General features: G+C 44.8%; 1 protein-coding gene and 1 long non-coding RNA gene across 16 annotated transcripts in view; one reads left to right on the top strand and one right to left on the bottom strand.

Annotated features, from left to right (window-relative positions):
• Positions 1–255: 255 nt before the first annotated feature.
• On the top strand, positions 256–24,112 carry LOC127491347 (uncharacterized). Its single transcript, XR_007919993.3, has 2 exons — positions 256–470; positions 23,243–24,112. It is a non-coding gene; the product is annotated as an uncharacterized LOC127491347 (long non-coding RNA).
• ZNF383 (zinc finger protein 383) overlaps positions 17,581–27,482 on the bottom strand; it is a 17,942-nt gene continuing 8,040 nt past the window's right edge. For 10 of the 15 annotated variants that reach the window (XM_017342425.4, XM_051847102.3, XM_051847109.3 and 7 more), the window contains 4 exons: positions 26,575–26,625; positions 23,370–23,496; positions 22,989–23,084; positions 17,581–20,388 (listed from right to left, as the gene is read on the bottom strand). In XM_017342425.4, the coding sequence (XP_017197914.3) occupies positions 19,193–20,388; positions 22,989–23,084; positions 23,370–23,496; positions 26,575–26,583 (1,428 nt within the window). In that variant the 5' untranslated portion in view covers positions 26,584–26,625 and the 3' untranslated portion in view covers positions 17,581–19,192. The remainder of the gene's footprint in view (positions 20,389–22,988; positions 23,085–23,369; positions 23,497–26,574; positions 26,626–27,482) is intronic. The other 5 variants (XM_051847105.3, XM_070062349.2, XM_070062348.2 and 2 more) reach the window with 1 other exon arrangement.

Genomic DNA, 27,482 nt, shown 5'->3' with positions numbered 1-27,482 from the left:
TCCCCGTGAGTAAAACGGGGTCCAGCAGAGGGACGTGCTGACTTCTGGGCACTCGCGGAACGTGGGGTGCACGCTGCGGGTCCTGGGGCCGAGGCTCGGGTAATGAAGTGTAGAAGCGTGCGAAAACCCCGATTAAAGAAGTCTACCCTATTGCCCACAAGCCTACCCGGCTGGACCCACCGACCGGAAGTGCTCATGTACGTCAGCGAGGCTCCCAGACGGGCGGCAGTAAGGGAGGACGGAAGTGACCGCAGAGGCCTCTGGGGAGTGTAGTTCTGGAGGAAGGCGGAGGACGGGGGGTTGGCTTCGCTCACGCAGGATTCCTCCGAAACCCGCACTGCTCATACAACCAAGTTGGGATTCCATTAAGATTCCCAGACCTCGAGGTCTTGGCTCTCTACAGATGTGTTTCTGCAGAGGCCAGTGTGCACTGCTCTTCAGCGACTCTCGCATGTCTCTTCATTTCTCAGGTGAGCCAAGTTCATCCGCCCAAGTCTCCACCCCCGCGAGCCCTTTCGCTAATAGAACCAGAGTCGGGAGCATGGTGCCTTGAGCCAGGTGCTTGTGGACGCTGCTGGGGGGGGGGGGTGGGAGACGGGGGGGGGGGGGCCAATGCTCTGCGCAGACTCCAGGTCTGAGGGTGACAGTGGTCCTATGTCTTGATTCAAGAGTAGGCGAGCACTCCAGGATTGACAGACTCCAACGTTGTTTTCAGGAGAGCGAGAATGGCCTAGGCCAAACTTTTGGAATGGAAGTGAGGGAGACTCTGGTCATTTTCCTCTAGGATTCTAATAGGCGAAGAGCCAGTAACTGGGGTCAGCAGAAAAAGCTCCCCTGGTGATGGGGGCGGTGAGAACCCGAGGCTTGACCCACAAGTCCTCGAGGTTTTTATTGGAGGCTGGAGGACAGGTTTTGCTTGGAGGGAATGTCCCTTCCTGTGATTATGTTAGGGTTAAGGAGGGATGTTGAAAAGGCCTCATTCTGACAGCTTTGTTAAATATGGGCTCTTATTGTAAATTTATTTTTAAAAACACTACATAAAATATTACTTATCCTGATTATTGAGTTTATTTGGTGCCCTTGAAGTTTATATATATATATATATATTTGGTTTTTTTTTGAAAGGCAGAGTTACAGAGAAGCAGAAGCAGAGAGAGAGAGAGAGAGAGAGAGAAGTCTTCCATCCGCTGGTTCACTCCCCAAATGGCTGTAATGGTCGGAGCTAGGCTGAGCCAAAGCCAGGAGCCAGGAGCCTCCTCTGGTGTCCCATGTGGGTGCAGAGGCCCAAGGACTTGGGCCATCCTCCACTGCCTTTCCCAGGCCACAGTAGAGAGCTGGATCAGAAGTGCAGCAGCCAGGACTTGAACCGGTGCCCATATGGGACTCCTAACATTGTGCCCCCACACTGTTGGCCCCCAGTGCCCCTTAACTTTTGCTCCCATAGCTCTGACTCTGATGAAAGCTATGAATAGAACTTATCTCTAACATGAATCTCATTGGCACCCACTGGTCTGTAGCCTTGCCAGGAGGTGAATGCTTGTAGGCATTCATGAGTCAGAGTCCCTTAAGAGCTTTCCCTGAATTGCTGAATTGTAATTCTCTTATCTTTTCCTTCCCTGATTTCCTGAAAACCCACAATTTTCTGGTAACCACCCCCCAAGGTACTTCCAAGACCTGTAATGATGCTAATACTCAAAGATTATTCTTTTTTAAAACAATTATTTTATCTGAGAGGTAGAGTTACAGACAGTGAGAGGGAGAGACAGAGAGAAAGGTCCTTCATCCATTGGTTCACTCCCCAAATGGCCGCAACAGCTGGAGCTTCCCCAATCCGAAACCAGGAGCCAGTGCTCCTTCCCAGTCTCCCATGGTCAGAGCTAGGCTGAGCCGAAGCCAGGAGCCAGGAGTCCCTTCTGGTGTCCCTTGCCAGTGCAGGGGCCCAAGGACTTGAGCCATCTCCTACTGCTTTCCCAGGTCACAGCAGAGAGCTAGATTGGAAGAGGAGCAGCCAGGACTAGAACCTTTGCCCATATGGGATGCTGGCACTGCAGGTGGAGGTTTAACCTACTGCACCACAGCACTGGCCCTGATTATTCTTAAACATTTACTGTTGTGGTTGATTCATTCTGAGAGGAGGAGTGTGGTGGGGGCAAGAGGCGCAGAGTCACCACACAGACCCTGGGAGCCAGGTGAAAGCAGGCCTGAGGCAAGCAGCCTGCAGACTCGTTTATTTCAGTTGCTACAGCAGCTTATATAGCCAAGGCAGCCAATCCGGTCAAGGGGCGGTCTATGCCCTAACCAATCACAGCCTGTTGCCAGGCAGGCTCCATTGTCATGTGGTTTCCAAAACCATCCAATCACAGCCTGTTGCCAGGCAGTTTCTGTTGCCAGCAGCCATCTTGACATGGCCTTATCATTCCACCACATTTTCCCCTTTTTGTTTATTTCTGAGCAACAGGAGGCATGATTCTTGGCCATACCATTGTTGACCCTGTTTCCATGTGATCTCCGTATATGGCTCTGCCTGTCTTAGGTTGTCCCCCAGGGGATCTTACCTGTCATTGACTAACCAGTGCTCAAATCGAGAGAATACAGGAGTGCTTGCTCAGATCGGGGTAGGAATGAGGAACACTGGTAATCAGGAATGGAATGACCACACGCAGGCTGTGGTCTGTGGCTGACCAGAGCTAGTGGGGTATAAAGCAGTAGTGGATGTGGCTATGGGCAGTTCCTCAGGATAGGATGATAGAGCAGGTGCATCCACTAACAAGGTGGACTCTCTTGTTCAGCTGGTTCTGGTTGGCTGTCAGTTGCAAGCTTGATATTTCTGGCTGGTACCTAAATGGGCTGTCTCGCATTCTCTGGAAAAACACAAGCATATCCTTGACCCTTGGTTAGCAGAAGCCTTTTTACAGGCGTTGGAATCCAGGGCCTGAGTTCTGCATCCACTCCTACATTAATGGCAAACATATGGGTGGGATGGGGTCTAGCGGCTGCCCTGAGAGCCTGGGGTGCCCGAGGACTGCCACAAATGTGGGGATCCTCACTGGGTGCGGATGGGATGACCTTGCGTGGGTTATTACCTCGAGATCATCTAAATTCATCCCACGGGTATCTGGAGGGTGGCTGACTAGGCATTGCTGCATTGTCTGCTGTCATGTCATTTTAACTGTCAGAGCTCTCTCTCCCTAAGTCATCAACTGACATCTGTGAGGCAGGGACCTGGAGTGTCAGGCTCTTATCACTCACAGATTCATTATGTTCGGTAATCTGCATGGGATTCTGAGAGGGGGGTATCTTTCCCATGTTTGAGGGCTTAAGAACAGCACGCCACGCCAACTGTAGCCAAAGGAAAGACACCCACAGCACTTCTGCCATAACTACACAAATTCCTAGCACCTCAGCGGCTGATGGCATTATGCAGGAGGTTCTTTATGTTAGACAAACAGTGGTGTATCAGATTGTATGTATGTCCTGTTTTTAGTGGGGGACTTCCTTGATTCATTAGGTCAAGGCTGTATGCCCATATGGTGTCTCCGGAATGTCACCTCTCTCTAGTGAAGGAAGATGACTTAGTTCTGAATTCTGGGATGATCAGTCCCTTATTTGAATTCGCTGGGCAAACTGAAAGTGAAAGGAGGAGCCAAGAAGCGGTGTTACGCATCTGGGCAGTGTGTGCCTAACCTGGGGTCACTTAGACCAAGGACAAGGACAAGGAAAGGGGCGTAGGAGGGGGTTCTGTGCTCACCCTCACAGAACCGAACAGCACACAAAACACTGAGGGGCCTACTTGCCGAAATCCAGGGGGGACCTTGCCAAGTCTGACACGCTCTCTCTCTCAGTTACATTGGCACACCAGATGTTGAGGTTGATCTGTTCTGAGAGGAGGAGTGTGGTGGGGGCAAGAGGCTCAGAGTCACCACTCAGACCCTGGGAGCCAGGTGAAAGCAGGCCTGCAGACTCGTTTCTTTCAGTTGCTACAGCAGCTTATATAGCCAAGGCAGCCAATCTGGTCAAGGGGTGGTCTATGGCCGGCGCCAAGGCTCGCTAGGCTAATCCTCCGCCTGCGGCGCCGGCACACTGGGTTCTAGTCCGGTCGGGGTGCCGGATTCTGTCCCGGTTGCTCCTCTTCCAGTCCAGCTCTCTGCTGTGGCCCAGGAAGGCAGTGGAGGATGGCCCAAGTGCTTGGGCTCTGCACCCACATGGAAGACCAGGAGAAGCACCTGGCTCCTGGCTTCGGATCAACGGGGTGCGCTGGCCGCGGCGGCCATTGGAGGGTGAACCAACGGCAAAAGGAAGACCTTTCTCTCTCTCTCTCTCTCTCTCACTGTCCACTCTGCCTGTCAAAAAAAAAGGGGGGGGGCGGTCTATGCCCTAACCAATCACACCCTGTTACCAGGCAGTTTCTGAAGCCATCCAGTCACAGCCTGTTGCCAGGCAGTGTCTGTTGCCAGTGGCCATCTTGGCGTGGCCTTCTCGTTCCACCACAATTTACACCCCACTCCAGAGTGTCTTCCAATATCCCTTCACCTGGAGAAGTAAAAACAAGGTTTGTGTGTTAGGAAAGAGGATCAGTCCAGATCCCTATTCCGGCCTAGGCCAACAGCTTCCACAGGGATTTACTATCCACAAATGTAGAAGTGTTGCAACAATTCAGTGTGAATCAAAGTCAGGTATGCAGCTGTGCTCTGAGGGGGCACAAATGAAATGGAGGAATTGGAAAACCTCTGAGAGAGACCGGGAGAGTGGAGTGAGGATTTAGGATCCTGAGGTAAATCAGATTCCTATGTACAGAGACCCAGGCTGAAACAGTGTTTCTAATTAACCCAAGAATTTACCAGAGCAGGTCAGAAGGTAGTGGGACTCTGGAAAAACAAGAGCCTGGGGAAGCAACAGTGCTATGGTTTGTGTTCCACAAAGTTTCATGTAATTGGAGGCTTGGTCTCCAGGATGCTGGTACTAGAGCTGGTAGAACTTTTACAAGGTAGGGCATAGCAGGAAAGCCTTAGGTCACGGGGAACGTGAAGTCGTTCACACAGAACCCCTTGACATCTCAGGAGAGGGTTATTATAAAAGAGTCTGGCCTGGCTCCATCCAGCTCTCTCTGCTTCCTGGCTCAAGATGTGATCACTCTTAGCACTGCAATTGGCGAAGGTGTGACACAGCCAAGAGAAGACCCTCAACAGATCTAAACTGATGCAGACACCATGCTTTGAACCTCTTTCTTCATAAGTAGCCTATGTCAGTTATTTTATTATAGTGATATATAGCTGTCTAATTCAAGCAGTATCTCTTAAAATCCACAGAAAGGAACAAACAGGAACGAAACACCTAAGAAAGCATGTACAGCTACATTCATGTAAATCAAAGGTGATACAAGCTGAGTGCTGTGTACTATGGGCCAGATGCAACTTGGACCTGAGTTTTGCCTTGTGACTCTCAGAGCCATCTGTGATGTCTGTGCTTTAGGTAGTCCTATTTCCTGCACTTTATCTGACTTGAGATGTGAAAATCTACCTGAATTATAAACACAATGAAAAAAAAAAAACCATAGTCATCCCCATCTAGGGAACATATCTAGTTAAAATGAACCCAATATATCAAATAAAAATGAATAAAAAGGGGAAAATGTAAAAACATTCTTTGAAATTAAAAACATGAACAGGGGCCGGCACTGTGGCACAGTGGGTTAAAGTCCTGGCTTAAAGTGCCGGCATCCCACATGGGCGCCGGTTCTAGTCCCAGCTGCTCCTCTTCCAATCCAGTTCTCTGCTATGGCCTGGGAAAGCAGAAGATGGCCCAAGTGCTTGGGCCTCTGCACCCATGTGGGAGACCTGGAAGAAGCTCCTGGCTCCTGGCTTCGGATCAGCACAGCTCCGGTCATTGCGGCCACCTGGGGAGTGAACCAGTGGATGGAAGCCCTCTCTCTCTGACTCTACCTCTCTCTGTAACTCTTTCAGATAAATAAAATAAATCTTAAAAAAAATTACTTTGTCACTGATGAGCCAAAGAAGAAACTGAACTGCAAACCATGAAATACATTGGAAGAAACAATAGTGAAAATACTTCAGATCTAGACCTGTGGAATGAGACTAGCTTGGGGCCCAGACATCATCTTAAAAATGGTGCCCCCCCCAAAAAAAAAGTTTCTAAGCTCTATACACATCTATAGAATTTTTAGTTTGAATAAATTAAAAGTTTTAAATCACTGAGAAGTCCAAGGAATCATTAAAATTCATTTAATTTCTAATGAATAAAATGGTGAACCAAGACTTTAAAATGAGGCCAAAATGGTGGCTAGAGAGAAAAATTTGGTCTGAAAGTAACCTGTGACTTAGAAAATACAGAACACTAAAGAGCTAGCAGTCACCCTTCAGGCTGAAAACCAACAGCAACAGTAGCAAATGAGAGAGGGAGGAAATAATCCGATGGAGGAGGCCGGGGAGCTGATTGGGTAGAGGAAGCAGAAAGAACATGTAGAGATAATCTTCAGGGAAGTGCATGTGGAAGGACCTTAGGTGTAGATATAAGGTGACAGGCACCCCCTAGAGGAGGCTTGGATAAAAAAACTCAAGAAATGTATAGCCATCGTGCATAGGCCCACTGAACTGTTTTTTACATGTTAAACTTCTTATTTGGTGAAATATTAAGCCTTTTTACTAGAAAGTAAGTTTAAAGTATGTTATCTCAAAAACTAAAAAAAAAAAAAAGAAAGGTAGAAGGAAGGAAAGAGGGAGGGAGGAGGAGAATATCATGTTCTTAGACTTGTATGTATAAATTATATTGTATCTGTTAAAAATTAATTAAAATAAAAATGAAATAAAAAAAGAAAACCCAAGAAAGTTAACTGTGGAGCAACATGACAACATCAGCAGGTAATGAGTGCAAGAAGTTGATAAAAAGGAGAGCCAGTAAACACTGGAAGATGAAGAAAAGGCACACAGGCCTGCCCTCAGACACAGCATCTAAATCCCTGCATTTAGAAACACTGCAGTTCAAGGCAAGACTGGGGTGTCAGTCAAGAGAGATACCCGCACCCCTGCTTGTCACCCACAGTTACCAGATGGCAGCAGAACTTAATGAATCAGGCTCAGTGGCCAGACAGTGGTTCGAGCAGAAGTGAGGAAGGCTGCAGAAGCTGGGACCTCTGAGAATGCCCTGGGACCTACTGGTCCCACAATGGGAAGGAGGCTTGAGGGGAAGAAAAAGCAGAGGAAACACAATACTTGTGTATTCTTAAAATATTTACTATGTATTCAGGAAGAGATAGGTGCAATGATCAGAAAGGTGAAGGAGTGAGCTAGATACCACAGATATAAACATGGACTGAGGAACAAATAAATGACATCATATAAGGAGTTAACCCAGATGTGCAGACTTTATAGGTTCATATGTAAACTTACAGGCATGTGTCACCCAGTAGAGATCTTTACACAAATTGCATTGGCATTGTAAAGTCAGCAAAGAGATAAAGTGAAAACAAAGCAGTTACAGAGAGGGAAAGTCCCTCTACTTAGTGCATAGCATTTCAGGACGTGAGCACAGCTCCTCCTCTCCCTTCTGAAGATGACCTACAATAGATGGTAGATGGCAAATCACATCCTGGGCCACCCTCCCAGAATGTCACAAACATGGGCCTACATAGCACAGAACCATCACTGCTGTCTCCAGGGTGCACATCAGTAGGATGCTGGATCTTCTCAGATATTTTTATGTACTCTCTAAATCTGACATCCACTACAATAAGGTGTTGAAGAAATACAGCCACAACCAGAGACAAAGAAAGAAAAGCAGACCCCGCCTTCTAACACAGACCTTGAAAAGTGGCTGCTTGCAATTAACTAGTGAAGCAACTGCCCACTGTTATCTTGTCTACGGAGGTTCTGTTTCTGTAAACTCCAGTCCTAAATCTGTCCTAATAAATCTACCCCTGGGATCTCTTCTACAAACATACCAGGCCCACCGACCATTAAAAGTGTGGTCCTAAGTCACGTAGGCTACAATTTAAACCCACCAATGCTGTAACAGCTAAGGTATGATGCTGATGAACCTGTAAATGTTATAAGAAACTTGGGATTGTCGCTCAGTTCTCAGGAAATGATTCCAGCTGAGCCCGCTGGCATAATAAACTACTTCAATCCTCCACTGTCTCTGGTGCCCGTTTGAACAAAGGGAGTCTTCCCACCTCAGATTTCTGTAACGAAGGAATCTGGAATATCTGAACCCCAAACTCCAAATAGAGTTAAATCTTCAGGATCTAGTCACTGTAACTGCGTGACTTGGAGAGCAGATACGTTCAGGATGCACTGGTGCCTCTGAGAAGGATCCAGTGTGTAAAGTTCTCCTGTGTGAAGTCCACAGTCACATCTGTGAATGTCACCATTTCCTAACATACCAGAAACTCTCAGCCATTCAGTTCCCCAAAGGAATGTGCTACTGCCAAGTACCAGTGAATTCTGACATGTATAAGTGGCTTGGTTTGTTTTTGTTGTTGTTTTTTAAGGGAAAGAGTTTATTGGGGGAAACCCGACAGACTGGAGGGAAGGGGCGAAGAAGGAGAGCATAAAAGAGAGAAACAGAGACAGAGGTCAGGAGACATAGAGGAAGAGAGAGAGAGAGAGAGCGCCACGTGTTCAGGAACAGGTCCTTTTAAAACTTTGCCAGGGGCTAGGCAGGGAAGTAGGAGCAGCGAATCCCATGAGGATGGGGTTGGAGCTTGACACTGGTGGTTGGGCCAGGTGGCCATCTGGTTTCCAGCAATGGCCAAGGGAGCTAGAGCCTAGGAGGGTGTCAGAGTGTAGATCATGCCATAGATAAGACTGTGCCATTTTACTAGCATTCCCCCCCTTTTGTTTTATAAAGCAGGAGTTGTATGGGATTATATTAGTCCCAAAAGTCCAGGAGGGGTAGACGGACAATGACTTTTTTTTTTTTTTTTTTGACAGCCGGAGTTAGACAGTGAGAAAGAGAGAGACAGAGCGAAAGGTCTTCCTTCCGTTGGCTCACCCTCCAGTGGCCACCACGGCTGGTGCTACACCGATCCGAAGCCAGGAGCCAGGTGCTTCCTCCTGGTCTCCCACATGGGTGCAGGGCCCAAGCACTTGGGCCATCCTCCACTGCCTTCCTGGGCCACAGCAGAGAGCTGGACTGGAAAAGGAGCAACCGGGACAGAATCGGTGCCCCAACCAGGACTAGAACCTGGGGTGCCAGTGCCACAAGCGGAGCATTAGCCTAGTGAGCCGTGGCACCGGCTTTTTTTTTTTTTTTTTTTTTTTTTTGATGATCTGTCTTTAGAGCTACTTCCTGCTGACATGGGGTGATGAAGTTAAGTGTTTTTTTTTTTTTTAATCCTAGGCTAATTTAAATTGGAGCACTTCTATGTACCTGTTTATGTTATTTTGTGTAGAAAGTGGAAAAGATACATGAGGTGTGTTTTTACTTTTCAGCCCTTAAAATTTCTTTGGAGACAAGATGCAAAACTTCAACCAGGGTACACCAAAAGCTATACAGTTACAGAAGTGTATATCAGGACTACCAATTGGGAGTGTAAGCTTGAGATTAAATCAGAGAAGAGGCCAGAGAAGGAGTCCAAGGTGGGCTGAGGACACTAGGGCAGATGCCATGGAGAAAGTCATTGTCTTTTATTAAAATCTGATGACTCTATGAATTTTTTAAAGATTTATTTATTTTTTTACTTGAGAGGCAGATTTACAGACAGAAGGTGAGAGAGAGAGGAAGAGAGAAGTCTTCCATTCGCCAGTTCACTCCCCAAATGGCTGCAATGGCCAGAGCTGGGCCGATCCAAAGCCAGGAGCCAGGAGTTTCTTCCAGGTCTCCCAAGTGAGTGCAGGGCCCAGGCATTTGGGCCATCTTCCACTGCTTCCCCAGGCCATCAGCAGGGAGCTGGACTGGAAGTGGAGAATCTGGGACTTGAACTGGTGCCCATATGGGATGCCAGTGCCACAGGTGGAGGCTTAGCCTACTATGCCACATTGCCAGCCATGACATTATTAATTCTTTGTCCTTCTAGATTTTCTAAAATTACTCTGTACTCATTAACATTTATAATAAAATTTATAAAGCGGGGCCGACGCCATGGCACAGCAGGTTAAGCTGTGGCCTGGCAGTGCTGACATCCGATATGGGTGCCAGTTCGAGTCCTGGCTGCTCTGCTTCCAATCCAGCTCCCTGTTCATGTACCTTGGAAAGCAGTGGAAGATGACACAATTCTTTGGGTCCCTGCACCCATGTGGGAAATCAGGAAGAAGCTCCTGGCTCTTGACTTTGGCCTGGCCCAGCCCTGGCCATTGTGGCCATTTAGAGAGTGAACCAGCAGATGGAAGCTCTAGCTCTCTGTCTTTCCTTTCTTTTCTCTATACCTCTGACTTTCAAATAAGATAAACAAATCTTTAAAAAATTATAAAGACTTTAAAAAATCTGAAAGATGTTAAATATCCCCTACATAGTATATAACATTTTGGTTTATTATATAAACCAAATTGTAGTATTGTTATCTTAATGGATATCATCATTTTTCTACTGTTTCTTTGTTCTTTTATGTTTTAAAGATTTATTTCAAAGTCAGCGTTACAGTGATAAAGAGAGAGACAGAGAAAAGAGAGAGATCTTTCGTCTGCTGTTTCACTCCCTAAATGGCCACAATTGCCAGGGCTGGGCCAGGCCAAAGCCAGGAGCCAAGAGCTTCATCTGGGTCTCCCATGTGGGTGCAGGGGCCCAAGCACTCAGGCCATCCTCCTTTGCTTTCCTAGGCATATTAGCAGAGAGCTGAATCAGCAGTGGAGCTGCCAGTGCCCATATGGGATGCCAGCACTGCAGACTGAGGCTTAACGTGCTGCACCACAGTACCAGTCCCTTTGTTCTTAATTCTGACTAGTAAAAATAAATCTAAAATCCAGAAAAAAACAGAGAAAGCAGTATTTCTCAGAGCTTACTAAAATATCCATTTTTTTATGCCACAACACCAGCCCTATTTTTATTTTTGAAATAAATACACATGGTAATACCTATGAATATGTTTGTGTGCAGAAGTAGATACAGTGATGTTTCCCAAACTTGGAGACAACTTCTGGTAAACATTATAAACATATCCTTCCTTCCTATAAATCTTTACATATTTTCAAGTATATTAAATACTCTTTTTTCTAGTTTTTCACATAGATAATAGCAACTGTGCACATGGATGTCTATAATTTTCCCTCCTGATTATATAGCTATTTTTATATTAACTATGAGGTATACTTTATATACAATAAGAGTCTTCCATTTTAAAGATATGGTTTATTAAGTTTGGACAGCTTCCAAACTTGTGGAGCCACCACTACAATCAAAATTCCCTAAATATATTGAGGATGGTATTCCCTATAAATATGTAAAAGGCTTTCCCCCTCCTTATTTAGAACTGCACAATTTTCTACCAAATAAATGTACCATTGTTTTCAAATAGCTTAAAAATCTTATGTGAAAATAAATTCAAACTCATATAAAAGTCATAACAGTATTTTAAAAACCCATACATGCCCTTCACGGATTTACCTTTCTAAAAATTATTTATTGGGGCAGGCACTGTGGCTCAGCAGGCTAACGCCCTGGCCTGAAGCTCTAGCATCCCATATGGGCACCGGTGTGAGACCCGGCTGCTGCACTTCTGATTCAGCTTTCTGCTGTGGCCTGGGATAGCAGTACAAGATGGCCCAAGTCCTTGGGCCCCTGCACCTACGTGGGAGACCCAGAAGAAGCTCCTGGCTCCTGGTTTCGGATCGGCTCAGCTCTGGCTGTTGTGGCCAATTGGGGAGTGAACCAATTGGAAGACCTCTCTCTCTCTCCCTCTCTCTCTGCCTCTCCTCTGTCTGTGTAAATAAATAAATAAATAATAATAATAAATCATCTTTAAATATATATTTATTTATTTAAAAGGCAGAATGACAAGAGAAAGGGAGAAAGAGAAAGAGGTCTTCTATCTGCTGGTTCACTCCCCAGATGGCTGCAATAGACAGGGGTAGGCCAGGCTGAAGCCAGGAGCCTGGAACTCCATTGGATCTCCCTCCTGGGTGGCGGGGTCCCAAGCACTTGGGCCATCTTTGTCTGCTTTCCTAGGCACACTAGCAGCAGCTTAAAGCACTGAGCTACAACACCAGGCCCTCGGATTTACCCTTTTCAAAAAGAATTTTGCTTTATTTACTTTACTACTCCAGCTCCTTTTCTCTCTCTCCTCTCTCTCTCTCTCTCTACCCACCCACACACCCACACACACAATTTTTTTCTGAATCATTTAAGAGTAGGATACATATACCATGTCTCTTTAACCCATAATTCTCCAGTGTCTTTTCCAGGAACAAGGCTATTCTTTTACATAACCACAGTACAGTTATCACATTCAAGAGGTGTCACATGGATTGCATTAAAAAGTATTGCATTTGTGAGCAGTGTTGCATTTCTAGTTGCCCTAATAATAATGTTCTTTATAACATTTTTTTCTCCGGTATAAAACCTACTTCAGGATCACGTCTTGAAATCTGTTGTCACATATATCTTTTTCTTTCTTTTTTTTTTTTTTTTAAAGATTTATTTTATTTATTTGAAAGAGTTACAGAGAGAGGTAGAGAGAGGTCTTCATCCACTGGTTCACTCCCTAGATGGCTACAATGGCCGGAGCTGCACTGATCTGAAGCCAGGAGCCAGGAGCTTCTGGGTCTCCCACACGGGTGCAGGGGCCCAAGGACTTGGGCCATCTTCTATTGCTTTCCAGGCCATAGCAGAGAGCTGAATCAGAAGTGGAGCAGCCAGGTCTCGAACCGGCACCCATATGGGATGCTGGTACTTCAGGCCAGGGATTTAACCAGCTGTACCACAGCGCTGGCCCCAGTCTTTTTTTTTTTTTTTTTTTTTTGACAGGCAGAGTTAGACAGTGAGAGAGAGAGAGACAGAGACAGAGAGAAAGGTCTTCCTTCTGTTGGTTCACCCCCCCAAATGGCTGCTACTGCCGCGCACTGCACTGATCTGAAGCCAAGAGCCAGGTGTTTCCTCCGGTCTCCCATGCAGGTGCAGGGCCCAAGGACTTGGGCCATCCTCCACTGCCTTCCCAGGCCACAGCAGAGAGCTGGACTGGAAGAGGAGCAACTGGGACAGAATCCGGCACCCTAACCAGGACTAGAACCTGGAGTGCCGGCGCTGCAGGAGGAGGATTAGCCTAGTGAGCTGTGGCGCCAGCTCCTAGTCTCTTTCTTTCTTTCTTTCTTTCTTTCTTTCTTTCTTTCTTTCTTTCTTTCTTTCTTTCTTTCTTTTTTTTTTTACAGGCAGAGTGGACAGTGAGAGAGAGAGACAGAGAGAAAGGTCTTCCTTTTGCCATTGGTTCACCCTCTAATGGCCGCCACGGCTGGCGTGCTGTGGCCAGTGCACTGCGCTGATCCGAAGGCAGGAGCCAGGTGCTTCTCCTGGTCTCCCATGGGGTGCAGTGCCCAAGCACTTGGGCCATCCTCCACTGCCTTCCCGGGCCACAGCAGAGAGCTGGCCTGGAAGAAGGGCAACCGGGAAAGAATCTGGCGCCCCGACCGGGACTAGAACCCGGTGTGCTGGTGCCGCTAGGTGGAGAATTAGCCTATTAAGCTGCGGCGCTGGCCAGTCTTTTTCTTTTTTGAAAGATTTATTTATTTATTTATTTATTTATTTGAAAGTCAGAGAGAGGCAGATCATCCACTGCTGGTTCACTCCCCAGATGGCTGCAATGACCAGGGCTGGGCCAGGCTGAAGCCAGGATCAAGGAGCTTCCTCCAGGTCTCTTATAGAAGTAGCAGGGGCCCAAGCACTTGGCCATCCTCCACTACTTTCTCAGGTGCATTAGCCTGGAGCTGGATTAGAAGTGGGGCACCAGGGACTTGAACTGGTACCCACATGGGATGCCTGTGCTGTAGGCCACAATTCTGGCCCCACACATATCTTAAGAGTCTTGTCAACTAGACAGTTCCTCTGCCTTTCTTTGCTTTTTATAACATGAATGTTTTTGAAGAACAGAGGCCAGTTCTGTAGAAAGCCCTACTTGTTATGAGCCCAGGTTGGGATGGTCCTGATTTACAAAAGAACTTTGGGCATCCAGATACCATTCAGCCCAGTATGTCTAACCCATGAATCCTCAGGAAGAGGCAGTCAACTCAGTCTCACATATTTCATCTCAGAGCTGAAGTAAAAACTGCAAAAGCTCTTTGAACACAATGTTTTTACAATAAGGAATCAACACCAGGAAAAGTTGAGGAAATTCACAAATAAGTGGAAATTAAACATTTCACTCCTAAGTAACCAACTGGTCAAAGAAGATTGCTTCTCAGCCTTTTGGCTAAGATCAAGTGCAAAGAAGAAATCATAAAATAATTTCAGAAGAATGAAATTAATATACAGCATATTAAGACTTATGGTATTCAGCTAAAACAGAACATAGACAGATGTGTACAGTTATAAATACATCTACTAAGAAAGATCTCAATAACCTAGACTCCTAGTCTTGTGTCCAACAATGCCATGATGCTTGCTCACACCTGTGGCCTACAGCCCACCTGGGATTAGAGTGAAGCCCACCCTACCATGGTCAATCTATCACTGAGGTGGACTCACTGTCTGATGCCACTCCTAATGGTCACTGGTGTTACTGGCTAGTGTATAATCTGTTGGGGCTACAGAACTCCAGTTGGCACTGCAGCAGGCACAGAAGCTCCATAGGTAGACCTGGAGACAGGAACCATTTGGATCTGCCCAATGTTGGGTTTTACCAACTTGGTACTGAATCCCCCAACAGTCCTGTGGTTCCTTGCTCTTCGGCCAAATTTGTAGGAGGGGTGATAAAGGCAGTCCCTCATCTTCGTGGGTGGGTCACACCTGGGTCTCAGAGACATTAGGCCCTGTGCAATCTTGAGTGTGCACATGAGGCCCATGTGAAGTTAGTGATAGCACACATACCAAAACAAGTCCATCTTAAACAGGGCCAGGTGCCTGCCTGATACTGAGGAAGGTCCACGCTGTCCAACGGCACTTGCCTAAGAGGAAGACAAACCTGGCCTTTACCTAAGTGCCAACACAGACCTGTGGTTTCTTATCTTCCTAAGGCTGGCAGAGGGTGATAAAGACAGCTTCCCGGTCAGCCAGATTGGCACTGGCTGGGTCTCATCTGTGTCCCACAGTCTGTGGGCTTCCCAAAGTCACAGGGGTACAAGCATGCCAGGCCTGCCTGAAGCTAATGGTGACACGCACCAGCAGTCCATCCTACCAGAGTGTGGTCTCTGCCTGATGCCAGGACAAGTCTAGTGGCTCAGCCTGCCAGTACTGGTCTGGTTGGTAGAGTTCTTTGGACTTTATAAGGTGCTAGGTCTCAAGGTGGTGGGTCAGGTCTAAAATCCAAGGCAAGTTCCAAAACTCCCTCTCCTGCCTAGCTTCCAGAAGCTGGGGTCTTCCCCCGATTTCTGCCAATAGTTGGGTGTGGGGAGCAACTGGGAGCAACTCGGACTAGACTGTTACTGGAATTAAGACTTATTCTATGCATCTGCTCTCCCACAATATGGCGCTGGGAGAGGAGCAAACAGCTTCTACACAGCTGCCTCCAGTTCAACCAATAAACAGCAGGACCTGCTCCTGATTGGAGGAGAGCAGCGTACTCGGCGTGTGGGTAGCAGAGTTGGGATTGGCGGAAGAGGACTATAAAGGAGGAGAGAGACAATATGCACCAGGAACATCTATCTGAAGGAACACCTGTGCAGCCCCCGCGAGAGCCGGCCGGCGGTGTGCCGCTCCCCCGCGGAAGTGGGGAAAGTGGCAGGGGGAACCGCCCTTCCATGGAGGTGGAAGGGACGGTAGCCAACCCGGGAAGAACCAGCAGCAAACCCGGGGAGGGCCGAGCAGACAAAAGAACAGCGCAGGGTCCTGTGTCGTTCCTCCACGAAGAGGGGGAGCGACATTGGGGAAGGGATGGCAGAGGTTGCTTGGCTGTGGAGGTCCAAATACTCAGTGTGCAGGGTAGGGGCCTTATGTGATGCTGAACCTTATTCCAGTGAGCTAACATTGGGGTTAAATGCCTTCTCCCTTCCCCACACAGGTGGCATCTTTCTGTACACAGTGCTACTTGGAATATGGCTTTCATTATTTTACAAAAATCAGGCACTGTAATCTCTCATCTGCTTTCTGTAGCTCTTACCCAGGTGAATTGGTGCCTGAATAGCTGTTTAAATTGGTGTTTCTGAAAGGAGGTAGTTGCTGGGACAGCTTACTTGGCCACCATCTTGCTCCCTCTCTTCTTTCTAATATTTTAATATATGCATGAGGGGCCGGCACTGTTGCATAGTGGGTTAAGCTGCCCTCTGCAGCTCTGGCATCCTATGTCCCAGCTGCTCCATTTCCAATCCAACTCCCTGCTAATGACCTGGGAAAGCAGAGGATGGCCCAAATGCTTGGGCCTCTGCACCCACGTGGGAGACCGGATGAGGCTCCTGGTTCCTGACTTAAGTCTGGCCCAGCCCTGGCTGTTGTGGACATTCGGGGAGTGAACTAGTGGATGCAAGGCTTCTCTCTGCCTCTGCATATCTGTAACTTTGCCTTTCAAATAGATAAATCTTAAAATATATATATGCATGCATATTAGATTATACAAATTTAATTATGACTCACAGGTTTTCAATTGTGTTCTCATTTTCTTTACCATTTAAATAATTTGTATTTAAGGGTTTAATTCCTTAACTTTTGTTAGTAGGATACTGAATTAATGCTCAGGTTTTTGATGGCTAGTCTATTACAACTGTTTTTTCCATTCTGGTCGAAGACTATGGTTTATATGCTTTCTGCTTTTTTTGGAACTAATTATTAGGAAAGTTATTCTAATCTCTTCTTGCCTTTTTTTTTTTTTTTTTGGTAGTTGTGCCTTCAACTATCCAACTATCCATCTTTATATCCACAAAGTTTCAGACTGATATTCTCCATACAGCATAAAAGATGAAGTCTAAACAAAGATCACCCATACATATTTTTTCTTTTTCTTTTAAAATTCCATGATAAGTAATAAATGAGTGATGGGGAACAGCTTTTGTGTACTCATCACAATTATTTCTTTCTCCATTCTGAGTTCTCCAATTTTGACAAAGATAAACAACATGTTAAAATCGTTTCCACAGGGGTAGGCAATTAGCCTAGTGGTTAAGGCACCAGTTAAGATGCCCGTGTCCCACAGTAGAGTGCCTGGGTTCAATTCCCAGCTCCCGCTCTCAAGTCCAGAATCTTGGAGGCACTGGTCATGACTCAGGTTATTAGGTTGCTGCCACTGCCATGGGAGATCTGGAGTGAGGTCCCAGGCCCCAGCTTCAGTCCTAGCTCAGCTCCAGATGTTGTGGGCATTTGGTAAGTGAACCAGAGGATGGGAGAAAAAAATGTAAAAAGCATGTAATACCTAGAGCCCTGAGGTTTAGGTCAACAATAACAACAACAGCAACAACAAAGACCTTTTCTACCAATCATAATGAAATGATTGTGATAATTAATGTATCCACAATACTAGTGGGACCCTTTTACTAAACATATACTCTGTGACAGGAATAGTGCTAAGTAATTTACATTTATTAACTCCTCACAGCAAACCAATACATACAGCATGTTTGTATGTAGTTATACATAAGAAAACATCATTAACACATATAAAAAAAGTATCTGGAAATATAAACAACACTCTCGTAACAGTAATTATCTTTCTAGTGTGGCAATGGAATTAAGGTTAATGAAAAAGAATGAAACAGTCTATAAGGAGAAAATATGGATAATTTCAACAATTAATATAAATGTTTTAAAAGAAAAAGCACTCAAAGATAAACTTTGGTTCATATTAATGACAATTTTTATAACTAAAAATTTAGAGGCAACCATACTAAGAATATTAGTCACTATAAAATTATTAGATATGTCATTAAAATAAAAAACTAAACTTACTGAAATTGAAATCATGTTTTTGGCATGATAAAACCAAGTAAAGGCACAGCATGTACACCATGACTACTTTCTTTAGAAAGAAAATCTAGGCTGGCGCCGCGGCTCACTAGGCTAATCCTCCGCCTGCAGCACTGGTACTCCAGGTTCTAGTCCTGGTCGGGGTGCCAGATTCTGTCCCGGTTGCTCCTCTTCCAGGCCAGCTCTCTGCTGTGGCCCGGGAGTGCAGTGGAGGATGGCCTAAGTCTTTGGGCCCTGCACCTGCAAGGAAGACCAGGAGAAGCACCTGGCTCCTGGCTTTGGATCAGCATGGTGAGCCGGCCGCAGTGGCCACTGTGGGGTGAACCAACAGAAAAAGAAGACCTTTCTCTCTCTCTCTCTCTCTCACTGTCCACTCTGCCTGTCAAAAAAAAAAAAAAAAAAAAAAAAAAAAAAAAAAAAGAAAGAAAGAAAGAAAGAAAGAAAGTCCAGGGGCAGGTGTTGTGGAATAGTGGGTTAAGCCACTGATCCAGCTAATGCACCCTGGGAGGCAGAAGATGACGGCCCAAATGCTTAGGACCCTGACCTACATGTAGGAGACTTTGACAGAGTTTCAAGCTCCTGTCTTCCGCTAGCCAAGCTCTGGCTATTGCTCAGCATTTGCGGATTGAACGAATAGATGGAAGTTCTAGCTCTGCCTTTCAAGTAGATGAAGATAAATGAGCATTCTGTAAAAAGTCTAGCAGGTAGACTTACCAAATTGACAGCACTAATTAGTATATTTAAAACAATTTTAGATTTTCAGCTTCTGATTTCTTATTTTGTTTTACAATAAAAGACATGAAAACAATGAACAGACTTAAACAACAAAGTATTAATTCCATAGTATGCTAGAAAAACCAAAGGTCACACAATTTAAAGAGTGTGATATTGGCACAAGTACAAATATCCAAAACAGAAAAAAATAGTTCTACAAACACAAGCAAATATGAAGAATAATATATAGAGTATCACCAAGGTAAAATAAAACAATGAGAAAGGAAAGAATTACTGAATAATTGACACTGATACAGGTTGGGGAGGAGGAAGGATGTCAGACTCTGAATCCATAACTTACAATAAAAATCCGTAACTTACAATGAAATACATCTGTACTAAAAACTTAAATACAAATAAACCAAAAGTAGTGAAAGACTAGCAAAAATGAATTTCTATTTAAAAATACCAGGAAGGTGACAGAGCTTTTTTATTATTCATTAGCATGAATCCCCTGATGACGAATGAGGTCTGAGCCACTACTAAATGCCTTCCCACATTCCTTACAATTATAGGGCTTTTCACCACTGTGAATCCTCAGATGTCGAGTAAGGTTGGAACACTTATTAAAGGCCTTTCCACATTCATTACATTCATATGGCTTTTCATCTGTATGAATTCTTTGATGTTGAAAAAGTTGCGAATTCTGGGTAAAAGCCTTCCCACATTCAAGACATTCAAAGGGTTTCTCACCAGCATGAATTCTTTGATGTTGACGAAGTTGTGAGCTCTGCGTAAAAGCCTTCCCACATTCCTTACAATCATACGGTTTCTCACCAGTGTGAATTCTCTGATGATTAGTAAGTGCTGATCCACTACTGAAAGCTTTGCCACATTCCTTGCACTCATAGGGTTTCTCACCAGTGTGGATTCTCTGATGCTGAACAAGCTTTGAGCTCTGAGTAAATGCTTTGCCACATTCCTTACATTCATAGGGTTTCTCACCTGTATGAATTCGTACATGTTGAAAAAGTTGTGAGCTCTTAGTGAAGGCTTTCCCACATACTTTACATTCATAGGGTTTTTCACCAGTGTGAATTCGCTGATGGTCAATAAGATTTGAGCAGTAACTAAAGGCCTTTCCACATTCCTTACATTCATAGGGTTTCTTACCAGTATGAATTCTTTGATGTTGAGAAAGGTATGAACTACAGCTGAAGGCTTTCCCACATTCTTTACATTCAAATGGTTTTTCACCAGTGTGAATTTTCAGATGTCGAGTAACATGTGAACCACAACTAAAGAATTTCCCACATTCCTTACATTCATAAGATTTTTCACCAATATGAATTCTTTGATGTTGAATAAACTGTGAGTTCTGACTAAAGGTCTTTCCACATTTCTTACATTCATAGGGTTTCTCTCCATCATTAATTATTTGATGTAGAGTAAGGAATGTCTGTTGAATAAATGTGGGCATGTATTCATGAGTGAATGTTTCTTGGTTCAAATGCCCATTATGATAGCCTGGTTGACTTGGAAAATGGCTTCTATAGTCTAAAACATCTCTAAAGCTGGAGAACTCAAGGCCATGCTTCGTCAGTCCCATTAGCTCCCTCTGACATGACTCTATTTCATAAACTTCTTTCTTTAGAGATAACAACTTGCTTTCACACATTGACTCCAGATCTGAAAGAAAAGGAAATAGTAAACATTCCTTTTCCCTACTTGAGAAAAGTTAACCTTTTATAACAGAAATGTAGAAATTAAAGCGAAAATAAAATCCAGCAGGTAAATGTCATAGAGTTTTCAAGGGTACCTGTTTAATCTGAAAAATGGGCAAGAAATGCACAGAAAATAACAAAATACAATGCAGACAGCAGAGGGAAGGGACAATAGAAGTAAGTCACCGTAATGATTCTCAAATATTGATGAGGGTCAGAGTCATCTGGAAAGGTTGATACATATACAATGCTTGGGTCATCTCCCATATTAAAATATGACTAGTCACAAATATCTGCATAAATATGTATGTACATATGCAGAAGAGAAAGTACATCATCATACTATAATGAAAAGTGGATTTCTAGCTTCTGTTAAAGGTCACCTAATAGAAATAAATGCAAATGAGGAAGATTCTTGGGTATTCTGTGGTATAATAAAGAATAAATTTAGTCTTTGTCCCTGGTTCCTAGCACAGAGCTTCAAAAACCTTTGGCATTTCCTGAGTGGTAGAAGAGTGTGCACATGTCCGTATGTGTGGTTATGAAATACATATATGTGTACTAATATATGTTAGATAAATAACATAAGTACATTATATATTTATTTGTGGTATAAATAAATAAATACATATATTATATAGTCAACCCTTGAACAACATGGAGGTTAGTAGTGCTGACTCCTTGGGATAGTTAAAACTCTGTATATACTTTGTAAAAAAAAATTTAAGACCTTTATTAACAGGTTTGTTTTATTTGGTATTTAACCTAGTGGACAGGATGCCTGCATCCCACATTGGTGTGCCTGGGTTCAATTCCAGGTTCAGGCTCCTGACTCCACCTTCCTGCTAATCCAGATCCTGGGACACAGTGGTGATGGCTCAAGGAATGTTGTTCTATGTGGGAGATCTAGACTGCAATCCTGGCTCCTGGCTTCTGGCTTCAGCCCCAGTTCAGCCCTGGCTGTTATGGGCATATAGTGGAAAAAACCAGCGGATGGAAGTGCTCTCTGTCTCTCAAAAAATATAAATAATATATAAAAAGTTTTGATTAATACGATAATCCTAGCACCTGGCCTGATTCTTGGTTTATAGTAGTTACTCAGTAAGTACCCTTCTGGTTCTCCTACCTCATCTGAAATCTCTCTTCTCTGCCACCTCTTCTTTTACTTTTTCTTTAAGATTTATTTATTGAGAGGCAGAATTACAGACAGAGAGAGGGAGAGACAGAGAAAAAGGTCTTCCATCCCCTGGTTCACTCCCCAAATGGCAGCAATAGCTGGCTGGGCCTATCTGAAGCCAGAGCCAGGAGCTTCTTCTGGGCCTCCCACGCGGGTGCAGGGGCCCCAGCACTTGGGCCATCTTCCACTGCTTTCCCAGAGAGCTGGATTGGAAAAAAAAAAAAGGAGCAGCTGCGACATGAACCAGCACCATTATGGGCTGCTGGTGCCACAGGCAGAAGCTTAACCTACTAAGCCACAGCGCTGGCTCCTATACCTCTTCCTTTTCAATGTAGGCATAGAATCTCCCCCTTTTTGGCCCCCAGTAATGTCTGTCTATACATGGTGGCTTCAATCACCTACAAGGCTCCAACTACTATAACAGCATGGACTAATCCTACTTCTACATATTTAATGTGACTTCTCTTTTATTGTTTTCTGGGCATATTTTAGCACCATTTTCAATCTTCAAGTTCCTAAGGGTGACACGAACTGTAGCACTTAGCAGAGTCCCTTACACAAATGAAGAAATCAAAAATGCTGGATAAAGAAGAAGTTCTAAGACAAACTGATAAAACAAGACACTGATAGTAGCTATAATGAAGACCAGTACTTGGGCAGGTAGGGAGTCTGGGGATACGGATTCACATGCATGAGTACATACTGTCACATTCTTTTGAAGGTGGACATTTAAAACATCTACAAAAATCTAATGTAAAAAAGCAGGAAAGCTAGCAAGGACTTCAATCTAAAGGCTTGTATGAGTAAAAGAGTTTTCTTTGGAGGGGTAGTGAAAGGCACCTTCTGCCTGAAATTGAGAGGGCTGGAAAAGAGTAGTGATAGAGTTGGGGGAAGAGATGAAACACGTTATTTGTGAACTCTTGCTAAAAGCACTTCAGTTGGCCGGCACTGTGGCTCACTAGGCTAATCCTCCACCTGTGACGCTGGTACCCCAGGTTCTAGTCCCGGTTGGGGTGCCGGATTCTGTCCCGTTTGCTCCTCTTCCAGTCCAGGTCTCTGCTGTGGCCCGGGAAGGCAGAGGAGAGGCCCTGCACCCACATGGGAGACCAGGAAGAAGCACCTGGCTCCTGGCTTCGGACTGGCGCAGCGCGCCAGCTGTGGTGGTTGTTTGGGGGGGTGAACCAATGGAAGGAAGACCTTTCTCTTTAACTCTGCCTGTCAAAAAAAAAAAAAAATTAAAAAAAAAAAAAATCAGTTCAGTTTTCTCCAGAGGCCTAGAATCTTAGAGGAAGTGACCATGGTAATACCTAAAATGTGTTGTTTCCCACTGACCAGCTGGAGATATTTCCTGTGCCGTCCTGATTTCTGTTGAGGCCTTTCTCACTCACCTGAACACAAGCCTCTTGTCAGCTCTTTGCCAATCATCCAGGGCTCTTTCCCTTGCTCCAATAAGGAAATCACTTGAGGCTTAGGAATATAAAGTCCTGCTCACGAGAAAAGATATGGGACATGATTATGTTGTGGGTAAATCAGATCCAGTCCTCTGATGCGCACGAAGGGATGCCGCTACAGGAACAGCCAAAGAAAGATGCAGCTGAAGCTTCAGCCATAGCCCACTGGTTACTCTTCCTTTTCATTTCAGCTCAAACTACTTGTTTGGGAGGAAGGAGCAGAGATTCAGCTGGAAACTTGAAAAGCAGCCAAGAAATTCACTGTGGAAGAAGCAGACATCCCATAGAACTCTGAATCATTCGTACAGATGCCCTTACCCATGGCAACCAGGTTGCTGTAGTTCTCCAGCATCACATCTCTGTACAAGTCCCTCTGAGTAGGGTCCAGGCACTCCCACTCCTCCTGAGAGAAGTCTACAGACACATCACTGAACGTCACTGGTCCCTGAAACAATAAACATATGCACTAATTGTATACTAAAAGAAATACTCCAATGCAAGTATTTTGAGGTAAAACAAATTAATAATTTTACTGGTATCACTAAGAACTAGTATTTTTGTATCTCAGGAATAGATGGAAGAGTAATAAGTTTATTTTATATTAAACAAATGGAGTCCTGCTGTGCAGCTGCAGAGTTAAGAGCTGGGCAGAGCCAGACTTGACGATGTCACCAGAGCCACAGGCCTCTCTTGACCATGCGGACTTCCTGATTCTGAGGCAAAGTTCAAGAGCTTGTCCTTCGCAGTTCTCCATAGTCTTCTACAAACACAAGCATTGGCTGTTGAACATGCAAGGGGCTGAAAATCTGGCATCATCAAGAAACCAGCAAAGGAACCAGCATTATGGTTAAGCCACCTTTGGAAAAGCAGCAAGTGCTTGGGCCCCTGCCACCCACATGGAGACCCACATGGAATTCCAGGCTCCTGGCCCAGCCCTGGCTGTTGCAGCTATTTGGAGAGTGGATGGAAGATCTTTTCCTCTGTCACTCTGCCTTTGAAGCAAATAAAATAAATCTTTAATTAAAAAAACAAACAAACAAACAAACAAACAAAAAACCAAATGAACAAATTCCTGATTGTGTCTATTGAAAAGACCTAGACATAATGGCAAGGAGCACCCCTAGTATGTAGATTATAGTTTCTAAGTACCATTTTCAAATAAAAAGAACTAAGGTTCTTTGGGGAAAGAATGCATTTCAAACAAAAATCAAAAATGCACAGGAAGAGTCTGAATATATTATATCAAAAAGCAAGAAAGTAACCCCAAACTACTAGGATCAACTTGAAAAGACTCAGGAGTCAACTTGACGAATCTACCCCTGGCCAAAAATGGTCCACTTGTATATCAAATTAAAAGGACAATAACTGCAATGGACTGATTACATTAACATGTTTGAGCCCTGAGCTTGTAATATTGAAAAAAATTATTGATCACTTTCAGAGGATTCCAAGAAGCCAACTTACTGTTTTGAAAATTGATGAATAAATGGAAAGAATCAAACATTCTTTCCTCTATGGGTAACTAAACAGCTGATGAGGAAAAGTTTTACTTTATAGTTAGAAGTATTTAATCTAGGAAAAAGGAATGGCAAAATTAAATTATCTCTTGGCAACCCCCAATGAATCTAAAAATAACTGTCAATTGCTGGCATATTACAAAAAGAAACATAACCAGATATAATATGCCTGATGAAATTATGTATCACTGACTTATGAAATAATTTTGAAAAAAAATCCAATTCAATATATTAAAGCTTTTATATTTACCCATTTTCTTTTTCTTTTTTTCTTTTTTTTTTTAGCAGATTTATTTATTTATTTGAAAGGCTGAGTTACAGAGAGGCAGTGGCAGAGAGAGAGAGGTCTTTCATCCACTGGTTCACTCCCCAGATGACTGCAACGGCCAGAGCTGAGCTGATCTAAAGCCAGGAGCCAGGAGCTTCTTCCAGGTCTCCCACGTGGGTGCAGGGGCCCAAGGACCTGGGCCATCCTCCACTGCTTTCCCAGGCCATAGCAGAGAGCCGGACCTGAAGAAGCCAAGACCTGAAACGCCTCCCATATGGGATGCCGGCACTGCAGGCGGGGGCCCCTCCCACAATGCCACAGTGCAGGCATCCTATTTCACTCTTGATGCATCCCAGCATTCCAGTGGATGCTGGTTCAAGTCCTGACTGCTCCACTTCTGATCCAGCTCCCTGATAATGTGCCTGGGAAAGTAGTGAAAGATGGTCCAAGAGCTTGGGCCTCTGTACCCACTGGGGAGACCTGGAAGAAGCTCCTGGCTCCTTGATTCAGCTTGGCCCAATCCTGGCTGTTGTGGCCATCTGGGAAGTAAACCAGCAGATGGAAGATACCTCTCTCTCTCTCTCTGCCTCTCTAACTCTGTTTTTCAAATAAATAAATTTATAAAAAAGAATTATTTTCTATCAATACAAATTAATTATTACCATGCTAGCAGAATTTTCTATATTACTAGACACAAATTATAAGGTTCTTCTGGACCATGACAGTACTATCTCAATAACTTATACAATGGCCAAACTCATTGGAACATCTATCACCCCCCATCCTTATTTCTGAGATAAAAAAAACCTGACAATTCATATAGAAATCTCTCAAAACCCTGTTCAGCTTTACATTGGACTTCACCCATGGATACTCTAAACAGTCATCGAGCTTTGTGTCAGCCACCAAGCCCATGATTCTCAAATCCTCATAGACCAGGAAATCTTGCAACAGACTATCATTTGGAGCTACTGATACTACTTTTCATACTGTTTTACTGGAGAATGTTAACTCTGTAGAGATAATCTTGGCTTTTCCATGTTTTCTCTCAGCTAAGCAATTTTTTTTTTTTTTTGACAGGCAGAGTGGACAGTGAGAGAGAGAGACAGAGAGAAAGGTCTTCCTTTGCCGTTGGTTCACCCTCCAATGGTCGCTGCGGCCAGCGCACGACACTGATCCAAAGGCAGGAGCCAGGTGCTTTTCCTGGTCTCCCATGGGGTGCAGGGCCCAAGCACTTGGGCCATCCTCCACTGCACTCCCCGGCCAGAGCAGAGAACTGGCCTGGAAGAGGGGCAACCGGGACAGAATCTGGCGCCCCGACCGGGACTAGAAACCTGGTGTGCCGGCGCCACAGGCGGAGGATTAGCCTATTGAGCTGCGGTGCCGGCCCAGCTAAACAATTCATACCTCATCAAGTCATATTCCAGACAGGACAAGTTCATTCTATAAATCTATTCTCATTCCTTGTTTCCTGAAAAAGAACACATTTCCTTTCCAACATAGTCCCTGGGAGTGGGATGAGAAAAACTGGTTGGAAAAAAAAGAGGGGCACTTATGGATGGTATACGGTTCGCTAGCTAGAAGAAATGGGGACCAGGATCCTATGGGGCAATCTGTTCACCAAGGTGTCAGGATAAGGAAAGCAAATGCTCACATAGGTGTTTTTTGTTTTTTGTTTTTTGTTTTTTGTTTTTTTTCCCTTAATGAAAAAAGAAGGCAAGAAAAAGCAATAACTTACTCCAGCCATGGTTTTCAGCAGTGAAGATGATCAGTTCTCCTCAGGGCTGTTCTGAAAAAAGACAGTTGTGAGAAGACAAGACAGGGAGGGAGTAAAGAAATTCTCTAAAGGGGCCGGTGCTGTGGCACAGCAGGTTAACTCCCTGGCCTGGGGCGCTGGTATCCCACATGGGCGCCAGTTCTAGTCCTGGCTGCTCCTCTTCCGATCCAGCACTCTGCTATGGCCTGGGAAAGCAGTAGAAGATGGCCCAGGTCCTTGGGCCCCTGCACCTGTGCAGGAGACCTGGAAGAGGCTCCTGGCTCCTGGGTTTGGATCGACACAGCTCTGGCCATTGCGGCCAATTGGGGAGTGAACCATCGGATGGAAGACCTCTCTCTCTCTGCCTCTCCTCTCTCTGTGTAACTCTTAAAAATAAATAAATAAATATTTTAAGAAGATTATTAAAAAAAGAGGAAGAAATTCCTTAGAGAGTACACTGGTCTTACATCCCTCAGAATGGTCAGATAGGCTGGTGCCGTGGCTCACTTGGCTAATCCTCCGCCTGCGGCACTGGCACCTCAGTTCTAGTCATAGTTGGGGCACCGGATTCTCTCTCAGTTGCTTCTCTTCCAGTGCAGCTCTCTGCTGTAGCCCGGGAAGGCAGTGAAAGATGGCCCAGGTCCTTGGGCCCTGCACCCACATAAGAGGAAGCACCTGGCTCCTGATCGGCACAGCACACTGGTCATGGCGACCATTTGGGGGGTGAACCAACGGAATGAAGACCTTTCTCTCTTTCTCTCTCTCTCTCTAACTCTGCCTGTAAAAAAAAAAAAAAGAAAAAAGAATGGCCAGATAAAACTACCTTCACTTCCCTTGTTCTTATGATACAACTCTAGTTAGTGGGATGATGGAACAAACACTACTGCTTC

Source organism: Oryctolagus cuniculus, chromosome 18, assembly GCF_051225735.1.
Source record: "Oryctolagus cuniculus isolate XC-2025 breed Fujian yellow rabbit chromosome 18, ASM5122573v1, whole genome shotgun sequence".
NCBI classification, from domain to species: Eukaryota; Metazoa; Chordata; class Mammalia; order Lagomorpha; family Leporidae; genus Oryctolagus; species Oryctolagus cuniculus.
The sequence above is the reverse complement of the archived record's forward strand: the minus strand, read 5'-3'. Positions and strand labels throughout refer to the sequence as shown.